At 41.9% G+C, this 12,434-nt stretch overlaps 1 protein-coding gene, 1 long non-coding RNA gene and 1 other non-coding gene across 3 annotated transcripts; 1 reads left to right on the forward strand and 2 right to left on the reverse strand.

Moving 5' to 3' along the window:
* Positions 1-6,565: 6,565 nt before the first annotated feature.
* best4 (bestrophin 4) lies at positions 6,566-9,456 on the forward strand. The gene is made up of 8 exons (XM_086129453.1): positions 6,566-6,717; positions 7,179-7,279; positions 7,354-7,587; positions 7,666-7,820; positions 7,923-8,000; positions 8,063-8,296; positions 8,371-8,525; positions 9,273-9,456. The coding sequence occupies exons 1-8, from the start codon at positions 6,566-6,568 to the stop codon at positions 9,454-9,456; spliced, it is 1,293 nt and encodes a 430-aa protein (XP_085985579.1).
* Positions 9,457-10,086: 630 nt separating this feature from the next.
* Positions 10,087-12,300, reverse strand: LOC147195163 (uncharacterized). Its single transcript, XR_015102944.1, has 6 exons — positions 12,191-12,300; positions 11,772-11,854; positions 11,145-11,206; positions 10,765-10,809; positions 10,489-10,525; positions 10,087-10,228 (listed from the first exon to the last, which is right to left on the reverse strand). It is a non-coding gene; the product is annotated as an uncharacterized LOC147195163 (long non-coding RNA).
* LOC147195164 (small nucleolar RNA SNORA74) lies at positions 11,394-11,593 on the reverse strand. Its single transcript, XR_015102951.1, has one exon. It is a non-coding gene; the product is annotated as a small nucleolar RNA SNORA74 (small nucleolar RNA).
* Positions 12,301-12,434: the final 134 nt, after the last annotated feature.

Here is a 12,434-nt window from a genome sequence, read left to right on the forward strand (position 1 = left end):
ATGAGGAGAACGTTGCCTATCAGTGTCAAGTTTACGTCAAGTGCAATGTGCCAAAGACTTACATGGCTGGTCCAAAGTGCCGGTGGGCTTCATTACACAATCGAGGGGCAAGTCAAAGGATCATGAAATGACACCGTAAGTGCTGACCGCCGTATTACGATCACGGTACATAGCGTGGTGAAGTGGGAGCAGGCATGTGCAAGTATTTATGTGTGCCAAACGTCCCCCTGAGAGCACCTCCCTAGAATTTAAAGAACACTTCCATGAAACTTCATATACAGCTGTCACTTCAGAGAAGCAATTCGGTACGCTGTCACCATTTGTATTTGTTGTGTGTTCACAAACCCCCCGTAGAATTTCTTTTGTGATTTCCTCGCTTGATTTTCTGTTTTTGGTGTATTATTTTTGCTTTTCTTCGTGTCTTTGAATTAATCGTGAATTTACGTTTTTTTTCGGAGGCGGTCTTTGAACCAGAAGAGAAAGCACGGAAACGGAGAAGGACGTGTCTGTATTTGTTGAGACTGTGAAAAGCATTAATAAAGTACACGTTTAGAAAACCAACACCACATCTCTCCTCTTTTGGAGCTGCAACACGAATTTACTGAACGTTATTTTGTCAGGTGGTTGCTGAAAATAAAAGCATGAGTCTCCAGATTCCCGATTCCAAATCTAGCACTCTTTCATGTTATGTCGCCACAGAACTTTGTTGTAAACCAAAGACCCCTCCCCTGTATCGGATATGGATAAAAACGAGGATTACAAATGAAAGTGTTTCTCATGCTCTCTTGATGAGTGTTAATTTTGCCTTCCGGCTTTCCCCACTTCAGATAACGAGAGCTTAATCCCCAAAATGGTTTTCTTCAGGTTACTAATGCAGCAAGTCGACTGAATAATCTCACATTAAAGGATGGCTGTTGATCCCCAAATGTCTCACCTTGATTTCCTGGGGAAAATAGTACAAAGCGCCTCCTCTTCACACACACACGTTGCCTGGAGATATATCATTAGCATATATTTACACACAGGGATTTACCTTTAGGATTTATCATGAGGCTTTAGAATAAGAACCAGAGAGAGAGAGAATAACAAAGACGAGCAATGCCAAATTCCAGGCGGGAGGGCACAAACTAAATTATCATTTCAATTTTGCTCTTATCCTTTCCTCTCCTTCCTCTTGAAATTACTCTCACAGTAGGGTGAACAAGAAAGGTTGTTTATGTGGTGGGTTGGTAACTGGGTAGATAAACTGAGGTTGGGCAGTCGGTTGGTTGATTGGTCAGTTAGTTGGATGAGATTGGATTTCATTGGAGTGGGTTTGAAAGGATGAAATATTTGTACAGAGATTTAAATTGAATCGCGTGAGAAAGTGTGTCGGGCGGGCAGGTAGAAAGAGATCCCATTTGATCTGTAGCGACCGTGACAAGGTTTACAATTTAAAGTGCTTCTCCAAAACATTGCACACACTATCGATGCGTTACTATGAAATATGAATGGATTGTATTGCAGGGGGATGTCCACTCTGCCTTTGCTTTAATGGCATTGTAACTTGACAGACTTGCAGACACGTTTGCAATAATGCGCCCCATGGATCACAGATGAAAACCCACCCGAATCCCCCCCCCCCTTCTCTCTTTCTGTCTCACTCTCTCTCCTCGTTCTTCCTGTGAGGCCATCACCGCGGCAACACTGGGGGCTTATTGCATAGAAAGTACCGATAAACCTTGGCGACGGGTGATTTAAAAGTAAAATATATGCAGTCATCTTCACATCACTCCCAACTTCTTCAAACCATAGAAAACGACAGTAGACATGTTATGCAGCAGTGCAGAGACAAAATTTTACCAATAATATCTCTGGCATTTTTTTTTTTTTACAGCGAGACACTATGAGAGTAATATTTATATACGAGGTGAAGCAGCCATTAACTCGTTCTCGGCCAGCCAATAATGTTTGTTGGTTTTTAAAAAGGAAATAGCACAATTAATATTGCGTTTTATAAAATCAATCATAAAATAAAAAATAAAAGTCTAAATATGATTAAATAGAATGTAGGAAAAAAACAGTTTGTGCGTCACGATTTAGTGCTGCAATTCAATTCGTTGCGCTGCACCATATGCTGGGGCTGTACAATACAGTTATGCAAAGAAGAAGTTTCACAAGTGACTGTAAGATGCTGTAATGTGTTGCCCGACTTTGTTGAAATATCAGTTGCTCTCAGGGGTCCAAAAACTGAGACTATTGATGCTAATGGTTAGCATGTCAACACATGTTTTCCGTTGTACATTAACATTAAACTAGCGGGGCCTTTCTTTAGAAGACAGTTGTTTGTGGGGGGGAGGGGGGTTGTTGTTGAGTTGGGCTGTCAGCGTCAACACAGAGGGGTATTAAAGAGCTTAAAGCTTCTTTTTTTATTTTGTCTAATTCAATATGGTACCGCTCTGTTGGAGAGGGCTATGATGCAATAACTTTTTTCTTGTCAGCTTACATATATTGAAATGAACCTGTCATTCTGTAAATGCGCCATTTCCTTCCGAGATATATCCATCCAATCAAAGATGATTTTAAGGTGGATCGATTCGGTTTGATTCGATGCACTTGCATCAATCAACAAATGACTTTCCCATGCAAATTGTTTTTTTGTTCCACCCCTATTATTTTCGATTAATAAAAATACAGATATATATTTATCCATGCCAACCATCGTAACAGGCAGAACAATCAACTGCTCTTCCACGAGAAGACAAAAGGTACATAATTTAACCCATATATGCGTATCTACTCTTTGTTCATCGTTTTGCAGAGTGGTGTGCGGTGATATTTTTTTTAATTATTCACATTTTAGTTCATTTTAAAAAATGTCTCTTCCAATACTTTTGGTGTCAAAAAGAGCTCTATATTGATTCGGTTAACACGTAATGTAATTATAAGTTGGAATTCGGAACTTTTGACAGATGGACATCTTTGGATCTACAACCCAAATGCCTGGAATTGACCTTGCTGTTCCAATTATTTTGGAGGGCACTGTGTGTGTGTGTGTGTGTGTGTGTGTGTGTGTGTGTGTGTGTGTGTGTGTGTGTGTGTGTGTGTGTGTGTGTGTGTGTGTGTGTGTGTGTGTGTGCGCTCGCGCACAACTGTAAGAATCTTGACAACCTCTTTGAAAGTGAATAACATCTTATAAATATTCATGTTCTCGATTGCTTATCCTCATGAGTTGTAAACTCATGGCATGACTGCACACACACGCACGCACACACACATGTGCGAACACCACATTTACATACTGCTTTGGGTTTTTTGCATTAAGTATAACAACGTGAGAAAAAACCCCACTAAAAGCCGAAACAAGGCTTAAAAACTGATAAAACAAAAACTGGAAATATCTCGAAAACCTGATGTGCTACATAAAAAGTAATGGCATTTTTCAAATCAGTGTCAAAATAGGTTCAAGGACACCAAACGCCATCTCTGATTAAAATTTGCTGTTGACCAGTGTAATACAACATACATCCCTGCAACGAAGTTAACATTTGTGATATCAGAAGTTCTGAAGGTTCTTATTTTAAAAATAACAGCAACTCAGTCGGTGGATGTTTTTCAGAGATCGCAGAAGATGTCAAGAGCAGAGGCTGTGAGCATTTCAGAAAGCAAGCAAATAACGGTAAACAAGCAAATGTCATTTGGTCCAGGTGGATTTCTCTCTGCTTGGCTTGTGACATTTCAGTCACTGTATGGGAATAACGTTGCCTTCAGCAAATGCAGAAAGTAAAGTCAAAATAGTCTCCGAGTGCATTCAGTTGCCTTAGACTGATCTTCCATATCCACTTTTTAAATACCATCCCATGGTATTTAGAAGTCAAATATTAATTAGCGGATTTGCAAGATGTATTCAGACTTACCTTGGCTATCGTAAGTCTACATACACCTGACAAATGCCGTTTTTCTTGTGATAGAAAAGAATGGGTCAAAGATAAACCGTTTTTAAAAAATTCCACTATTAATGTGATGATCACATTCAAAGTTATGAACCCTCACCATTTACCATGAATTGCTTGTGATTAACCCTCAAGGACCATTTTTCTGTAGTTGTTTATTCGCAGATGCTTGAAAGTTCAACCTTGGTTTCATCGGACCATACACAAACACAACACCGCTGGTCGCCAAAAGAATAATCTACATATAGCCAAGCATGGGCATGGCAATGTCATACTTTGGAGCTGTTTTTCTTCAGCTGGAACTGTAGCCGTAAGCAAGGTCAAATGAATTATGAACAGTTCAAATTAGCAGTCAATGTCAGCACAAAGCCTTCAGGCTTCTGATAGAATGCATAAAACGTTAGGAAAAGGTCCACTAGAACGACTGATATTTATTTGGGATTAATCAGAGGCACTACAAATTGAGGGGTGTGTGTTGACTCCCATTTAACCTTGAATTCGACGGCCACATTATAATGAGTGTGACCACAATGTATCCATTTATTTTTATTTCCCCAATGAAAAGACTTTTTTAATCATTCGTGTTGTGGTGGATTTTTTTTTTAACATCGAAAAAAAATCAGCAGTTGAACAGAGTTGTGTATATTCTTTCCTCTTCTATTCCAGTTTGAGGGAGTCAGACTCTTACAGGTAGCGAGGCACGGAAGACAGTTATACTGTATGACAAATGGCGATAAAGTAAAGATTTGCTACAGCAACCCGGAATACGAACCTTTTTTTCCCCCAATTGAAATGTGCTGCTGGGATACCTGTCACGTTTTAGCACACGAGTGACATCTAGTGGTGAACATTTTCATACATAAATGTCTCTGAACTAAGATTGGGTCCACAAGTCCCCTTCGGGCTCCCCACGCAGCAACACTCGATCTCTTTCCCGGAGAATACATTTCAGTAAGATGCTTCAAAATGACATGAAGCAAGCTTTAGCGAAAGAAAGAGGATAAAAGTCGAAAGGGTGGGTGGGGGGGGGGGGGGGGTCCCCCTTCGGCGAGGGGCGTTGTCAAAAATTGGGACTTTGAAGTAGATTCACAAATTAAATTAGGAGAAAAGGTGGATAGGCTATAAAAGTGTAATCACTACTCGTGGCACGCCCTTCAAAAATGAAGTTTCGTTAAAGCAGAGCTGTAGTCAAAATGTCTTCAATTAATTTTGAGCGTAAACACACACACACACACACGCACACACACACAATATGAAATACTTTGTAAGATGGTTGCAATCGAGGTCAGCGGGAAATCCAAAATGCTGACTGACCAATTATATAAAGGCAGTAATAGAGTTTTCTCTTCACCTCCCACCCCCAAAAAAGACAATTGTCTGGAAACCGAAGTTCCATCCATCCATCCATTTTCCGAACCGCTTGATCCTCACTAGGGTCACGGGGGTGCTGGAGCCTATCCCAGCTGTCTTCGGGCAGTAGGCGGGGGACACCCTGAATCGGTTGCCAGCCAATCGCAGGGCACACAGAGACGAACAACCATCCACGCTCACATTCACACCTAGGGACAATTTAGAGCGTTCAATCAGCCTGCCATGCATGTTTTTGGAATGTGGGAGGAAACCGGAGTACCCGGAGAAAACCCACACAGGCCCGGGGAGAACATGCAAACTCCACACAGGGAGGCCGGAGCTGGAATCGAACCCGGTACCTCTGCATTGTGAAGTCGACGTGCTAACCACTGGACTACCGGGCCGCCCGGAAACCGAAGTTGTTTTAAAAAACAACAACACATTTAGATTTGGGGAAACCTTGGGCACACACAACCAAAAATTGGAGGAACAAAAACGGCATTTTCCAGGGGTTGATTTATGTCGGGCCTGTTGCTAAACAGTCAATTGTTCAAGTTGCTAAAAATTTAAAAAAAAGGTCTCTGTCAGGTCTCTACAAAGGGATACTTTTGCTCCACTCTATTTTATTTTAAAATACTTAGCCTGGAATTGGTGAGAAAGAGAAGTTGGCATGACATCCCAATGAGCGTGAGATGTCTTCCTAAAAGCAAAGCATGAATGATTTACAGCATAAGTGAATGTAGCCATGTGAAAAACAAATAAATGAGCAGAGAACCGCTGCCACGAACATGACCAAGACGGAATCTGGTGATTTAGCGTTCTTGTTTGCACTGCTCTTATCTCACTGATGGACAATGCGACAAATCATTCTGAAACACGTTCATATCGGTGCGATGAGATTGTCTTACACACACACACACCCATTTGAGTTCATCATTAGCATTAGCTTATGTTGCCTTACGTTTGTGGCAGCAAACAGCACTTTTATGAACATTGGTGTCACGGAGGGAGCGGTGATAAGGTTGATTTGTGTGGAAGTTGTCTTTGGCACGATGTTCCCAGCACATCAATTAAAAATAAAGGTGTGTTATGACAAGGGGATTGCTCAGGAGAGGCTTTAAATTGGGAGCCAGAAGAGCAAAGAGCCTCTTTTCGTCAGCTCCGGCGTCCCCTTTGCAGGTGAGCATCCAGGTGCGTTGTGAAATGCAATGGAACCTCTTTATTTGATATTGAGCCCCCCCCCCACCACCACCACCACCTCTGCCCATCCCGCTCTTACAGGCATGACTGTGTCATACACTCTTGAGGTGGCTAACGTGAGGTTTGGAGGCTTCTCCAAGCTTTTGTTCAGGTGGAAGGGCAGCATATACAAGCTTCTCTACAAGGAGTTTCTCCTCTTCTGCGGGGTCTACGTCTTTTTCAGTGCTCTCTACAGGTGGGCCATATCTTCATATTATTGGTGACGTGAGAAGATTGGTATCCTGAGCTAAGCATCGTATCATATCCTACCATGATCTTATTGTTATGGTTGGACAAATATTATGAAAACACTGTCTTGTGACAATTTTTTTGGTCAAAATATCATCATTAAGTGTAATGATATCAGTGGTATCGTCAGCAAAATATCATGAGACTATATTTATTGATATTTTTTAGCTACGTTTCCCAATAACAACATATTGGGATCCTATTTTTATAATTGGCTAAATAAAAAAATTCTATTTTGTGATGAATGTGTATTGATGGAAAAGACTAGTAATAACATCATATTGCGGTGTTTTTGGTATCTTTGTTCAAATAGACAATTGGCCTACATAATCACATTATTGGTTCATTGTTATATGTATCAATTCTTCATCTACCGATATCTGACTTCGGATTGTTTTGAACACAAAGGTTGATGTTGACACCCAAGCAGCAGGATGTGTTTGAGCGTTTCGTCCTTTACTGTGACCAGTTCACCAACACCAGCTTCATCCCTGTTCTCTTTGTTCTTGGTAGGCAGAGTAGCTTTCCTACCTTCTATCTCGGACTATAGAAACATTGGCCTCAATCTTTAACTATCTTCCAGGATTTTACGTTACATTGGCGTTTAATCGTTGGTGGGGTCAATACACCAGCTTCCCGCTGCCCGACAACCTCATGATGGTGGTCTCTGGGAACGTCCACGGAGCCGACGAGAGGGGTCGCCTGTTGAGGCGCACTCTCATGCGATACGCCAATCTGTCATCAGTGCTGATCCTGCGCTCCATCAGCACCAGAGTTCGCAAGCGCTTCCCCACGCTGGAGCACGTGATGGAGGCTGGTAGGTGCCATGCAAACACCAGTTTGACATCCAGTTGCCCACCTGTATAAATTAAAAAAAAAAAATTCTTGTCTTCAGGCTTCATGACATCACACGAGCTGAAGATTTTGGAGTCACTGCATTCGGACTTCAACAAGTACTGGATGCCGCTAACCTGGTTCTCCAACCTGGCGTCTAGAGCGAGAGAAGAGGCCCGCGTGAGGGACGACATCGCTTTGAGACTCCTCATGGATGTGATTCACTTTACTTTCTTCTTCAGATGAAACAATCCACTGTCAGGCATCGTATGTATTTTCTGTCCTGTTGAATGAAGTCATTCGTGGCTGTCATTGCAGGAGCTGAATAACTATCGGGCCAAATGCAGTCTCTTGTTCCACTATGACTGGATCAGCATCCCTCTGGTCTACACTCAGGTGAGACGACCACGCCTCCTCCTTCCATCGTCTTTGTTTGGCTCCACTGTCTCGTTATACAGGTGGTGACGTTGGCAGTCTACTCCTTCTTCGCCTTTTGCGTCGTCGGACGCCAGTTCCTGAACCCAGAAAAAGGCTACAAGGACCACAAGCTTGACCTTTATGTGCCCATCTTCACGCTGCTGCAGTTCTTCTTCTATGTTGGATGGCTCAAGGTGGGAGAGCTGATCATCAACCCGTTTGGCGAGGATGATGACGACTTTGAGACCAACCAGCTGATTGACAGAAATATTCAGGTGCTTGCATTCTATCCCGACAACTTCTGCTTTTTTTTTTGGAGGTGTTACGGTGCTGACATTGTGTCCTTAAGGTGTCCATGCTGGCTGTGGATGACATGTACCAGAACCTGGCACCACTGGAGAAAGACAAGCACTGGGCCCAAAAACATTTCTCCATCCCTTACACTACGTCCACTGCAGCAGACCGCCTGAGACCTGCTTTCAAAGGCTCCACCTTTGATATGAGGTCTGTCATGTCCTCGTATTGTGTCAACTGTATTTTTAGCCAGGTGTCATGACATTTTCATGTCTTGATACTGTTTGTATCGCGAGTCACATTGTTGACAATAAATGACAATACTGTACGATGATAACTTGATTGTTGGTAAAATATGAAGACATCAGCATCTTTGGACAAAATTATAATATCACAATCCTGTATGATCTTATCGATATCCAGGTATCAGACTTAAAATAAACTATCTGATCCCAATCATCTCTCATAGCGAGAGTTCAGTCGGCTATTATAGTTCTGTAATTGGGCCTATCATGCTAAGATTTGTTGCACCCATAACCAAATATCAATCTGTATCATGACAGTATTGATATAATTGGTCAAATACCATAATGCGATATTAGTATCACCTGCTGAATAGTACATCAAATAATACCTCCAAAATACTACATCGTGATAAGCATATGGTCTATCATGCCACTTCCTGATCACATTGGTATCAGCCCAAATATCTTAGAGTGACAATACTGTAATTGGTAGTTTTATTAAATTATCAGTGCATAATAACACTGGTATCATTGGCCAACAATGATCCCGCATCTTGCTAGTATCCGTTATGTTGGCCATCATCAGGCCAAACACATTGTGTCATCAAAGTATTGATATCATTGTCAAATATATTGAACTAGATTGGTATCTATGTATTAGTATAACCGTCCAAATCGTTCTCGATCGAAAATGGAATTGTCATATTTGCAGGATGAGCCTGGAGGATGTAGAGCTGGAGCAGCCTGATACTTTGCCTCGACGGGGCTCCTCACTGGAGGATAAAGACTGCCTCCGGCTGGGGCACAACCTTCCATCGCTAATGAATGTGTCGACACATAACTTTATGGAGGATGTCAAACAGGAGGATGAGATCCCTTTTACACAAGATGGTTAAAGCAGAATCTAAACTAGCCCACCATTTTGTTGGAACACTGAAAATTGATTTCACCCAAATTAGATAGGAAGTCAATCCCATTTTCTTTACAGCAATATATTCTATGCACCTCCACTAGTCTATAAAGACATTGTGTTTGTGGAATACGAGTTAAGCAGCAAAATCCACACGTCTTAGTGATCTCAAGGGTCGGCCATTTTTCACTTTCTGCAAACTGAAAACATCACAGCTCACCCGTTTCCTGAAGCTGAGCCATGACTGGTTGTTACCCGAGCCCCGAGAAACTGATGTCATTTTCAGTCAACTGCACAGGGCAATACGGCAGGCCCAGAGATTAACAAAAACTGGCGGATTTTCCACTCAACTCGTAGTCCACAAAGGCAATATTAATCAAAATCCCACATTTACACGAGTAGGACTGGACAGAATTTAAGTAAATGTTTGGGTTCATTTCCCTTTGATGAATTCTCCCACAAACATCTGTTGCTGTGTGTGAAAATAAGCAATAAACAGGGTTCAACTGACCCAACAATCGTTTTAGCTAAAATAGAAATAACTTTGCTGTCATTGGCTCCAAGGTTAGATTAGGTCACTATACGTCAACTGCCACTTGAAGTAATGAAAGAATGCAACATTTGACACATTCAATTTAATTAATAGATACAACATACTTGTGTAAAAAAAAAAATCTGACAGGACAAAAAAACAGCACAATCCAAGTTGCCTCTGGAGTATGGAAAGAGTCTCCAATCACCACACGGAGCCCAAATCACTAAACAGAAAAACAAACATTTAAGGGAGAGGGAGACGGCTTGTATTGACATTTAAAGAAAATGTTGGCAGTGTTCCAGGGCTTAAAGTCAGGTTCTGGTAAACTGGATTTCACATGAACCTGTGCCAGTCCCGACATTTTTCTACCCCAACATAAAGATACCACAGCAGAGATGGTCGTATCTGGCATGGGAGCAAACGATTGGGGATTTACATCTGCATATTAAAAACGGGCGCGTGCACGCACACACACTCGCACACCTGAAAGGGAATCCCCAGTCATCAGGGGCCCAAGTCACTATAGAGAAAAAAAGCGTACATTTAAGGGAGAGTGAAGCACAGGCCACATTTGCATTTCAATACGTTAGTAATGTCTCAGGGCTGCATTTAGGTTCTGGTAAACTGGATTTTACACAACCTGGGTTAGTCCTCATGCTTATTCTCCCAATACAAAGATTCCACAGCAGAGAGGGTGGTCTCTGGCATGGCAGTATATTATTGGGGTTATACATCGATCTATAAATAAACATAACACACCTGAAGTCGGGCCTGCCCAAAGCCAGTCAACTGCTGCATTTACCACTGGGGGCAGAGGAATAGAGCGTTTGAAAGTGTGTCTACATAAAAGTTAACTAGCAACCGCAAATTGGTGTGCTCAGGGTTTGAAAGTTCACCATGGTGTTAAGTCTGCATGATGTGTTAGAGACATCAGCGCACACATGAGTAGGCATGGGCCAGTATCAGATTCTGACGGGATGGTAATTGAGCAAAAATCGCACAGTAATGCAGTTACAGCTCAAAGATAATATTTTTCAATATTTGCATGTCCCACTGAAACGGGAGCTTTTTAAGCATGTGATCTACCTTAGTACTGGTAACTGGCCAATCCCTAATGACAAATACAATGAACAACTCACCTTGAGTTCCAATTGAGAGTCATTGCTGATATCGCGACATAGCCAAAAGTTGCAAAGTAATGCTGCAAGACCAAAAAAAAAAAACATCACTAATTGAAACCACTTGCACTTTGATGTCACCTCACAGACATGGAAGATGTTTGGACAGCAATAGTGGTATTTAACAGGCATCACTCAACTCTTGTGACTATATTCAAAGGCCCCTTTTCCAAGGTTACATTTGTCCACAATGACAGTATGTATGAGATGCATGTGCGGCCCAGCACTAGGCCCGTTCCGGCGAGGGTCCAGGAACGAGCCACTCTCGTCGGGCCTCACCCTGCAGCCACTCGGCAACAGAAGGTTCTAAAACAGAACCTGTGGGGCTGAGGACATGTGCAGGGACTTCCTCTTCCAGCACAGTAACACTGAGCCAGACACGTGGCCTGGGCAGCTGACTGTGTGCTGGTTGATATAAAAAATGCCATTATCTATTTTGCATTTTTGGTGAGGGGATTGTAACTATTTTATCTGAGGAATTAAAAATGTATCTCACATAAAGTATCTGATAAACGTAACTTCCAAAACTGCCAATAGAGAACCGGACAAGTTGACTACAACTCTGGTCTTTACGACAATGTTGTTTACCTAATTCCAAGGACACGAAGTAGTTTGTTCGTTTCATCCCCCGTCTACGGCTCTGATTTCATTCCACTGGGAAGCCTTCATCCCTGAAACAAACAAGTTGGAATTCAAAGCCGGTCTGATGGTCAAACACGAAAGACTGCAGGACCCCAACGTTTAAAATACTGGATATTATGCAAAAACGTCATTAATATATGTTCAAAGTATTTTAACTGAGAGTATTAGCACAAGAGCCCTTGAAACCTTTAGCTTTAGCGGTGCATTCCTTAAAAATCGCTGACGTGCATCGTGGCGACCTCGTGCAACGAGTTCCGTCACAATTATTTATGCTCACAATTCAAACAGCATATTTAAACAAACATTATAATAACGGGAAACGATTTGGGAAACGATTTACAAACTGTAACGCGTGAAAAGTCTACCGAAGTCAGCTGTACGAGAACACGACATGTGCCACTTGTAAGACATCTCACAGGATCACGAGCGAGAAGGACAGAGCGGAAGTCACGTGCCAAAAATATACCCTCTGTCGCTGTGCATTGTGGGGAAATGTGGGACGGCCTCAAAATCAAATGACATAAATTTCCTTTTACGTGAATATTTTTAATGGTTTGTATTTTGTATTACTTAATGTATTTTGAATATTATATTCGTCAATGTTACTGT

The sequence above is a fragment of the Hippocampus guttulatus genome, chromosome 14, assembly GCF_054856545.1.
Source record: "Hippocampus guttulatus isolate MCC_2025c chromosome 14, RoL_Hgut_1.0, whole genome shotgun sequence".
In the NCBI taxonomy this organism is placed as follows: Eukaryota; Metazoa; Chordata; class Actinopteri; order Syngnathiformes; family Syngnathidae; genus Hippocampus; species Hippocampus guttulatus.

Excerpts from the sequence above, each read along its gene's own strand:
- best4 (XM_086129453.1), top strand. The coding sequence starts at position 6,566 with ATGACTGTGTCATACACTCTTGAGGTGGCTAACGTGAGGTTTGGAGGC. Across the intron at positions 8,297-8,370 it reads TGATTGACAGAAATATTCAG|GTGTCCATGCTGGCTGTGGA; the intron begins GTGCTTGCATTC and ends TGTGTCCTTAAG. Across the intron at positions 8,526-9,272 it reads GGCTCCACCTTTGATATGAG|GATGAGCCTGGAGGATGTAG; the intron begins GTCTGTCATGTC and ends TCATATTTGCAG.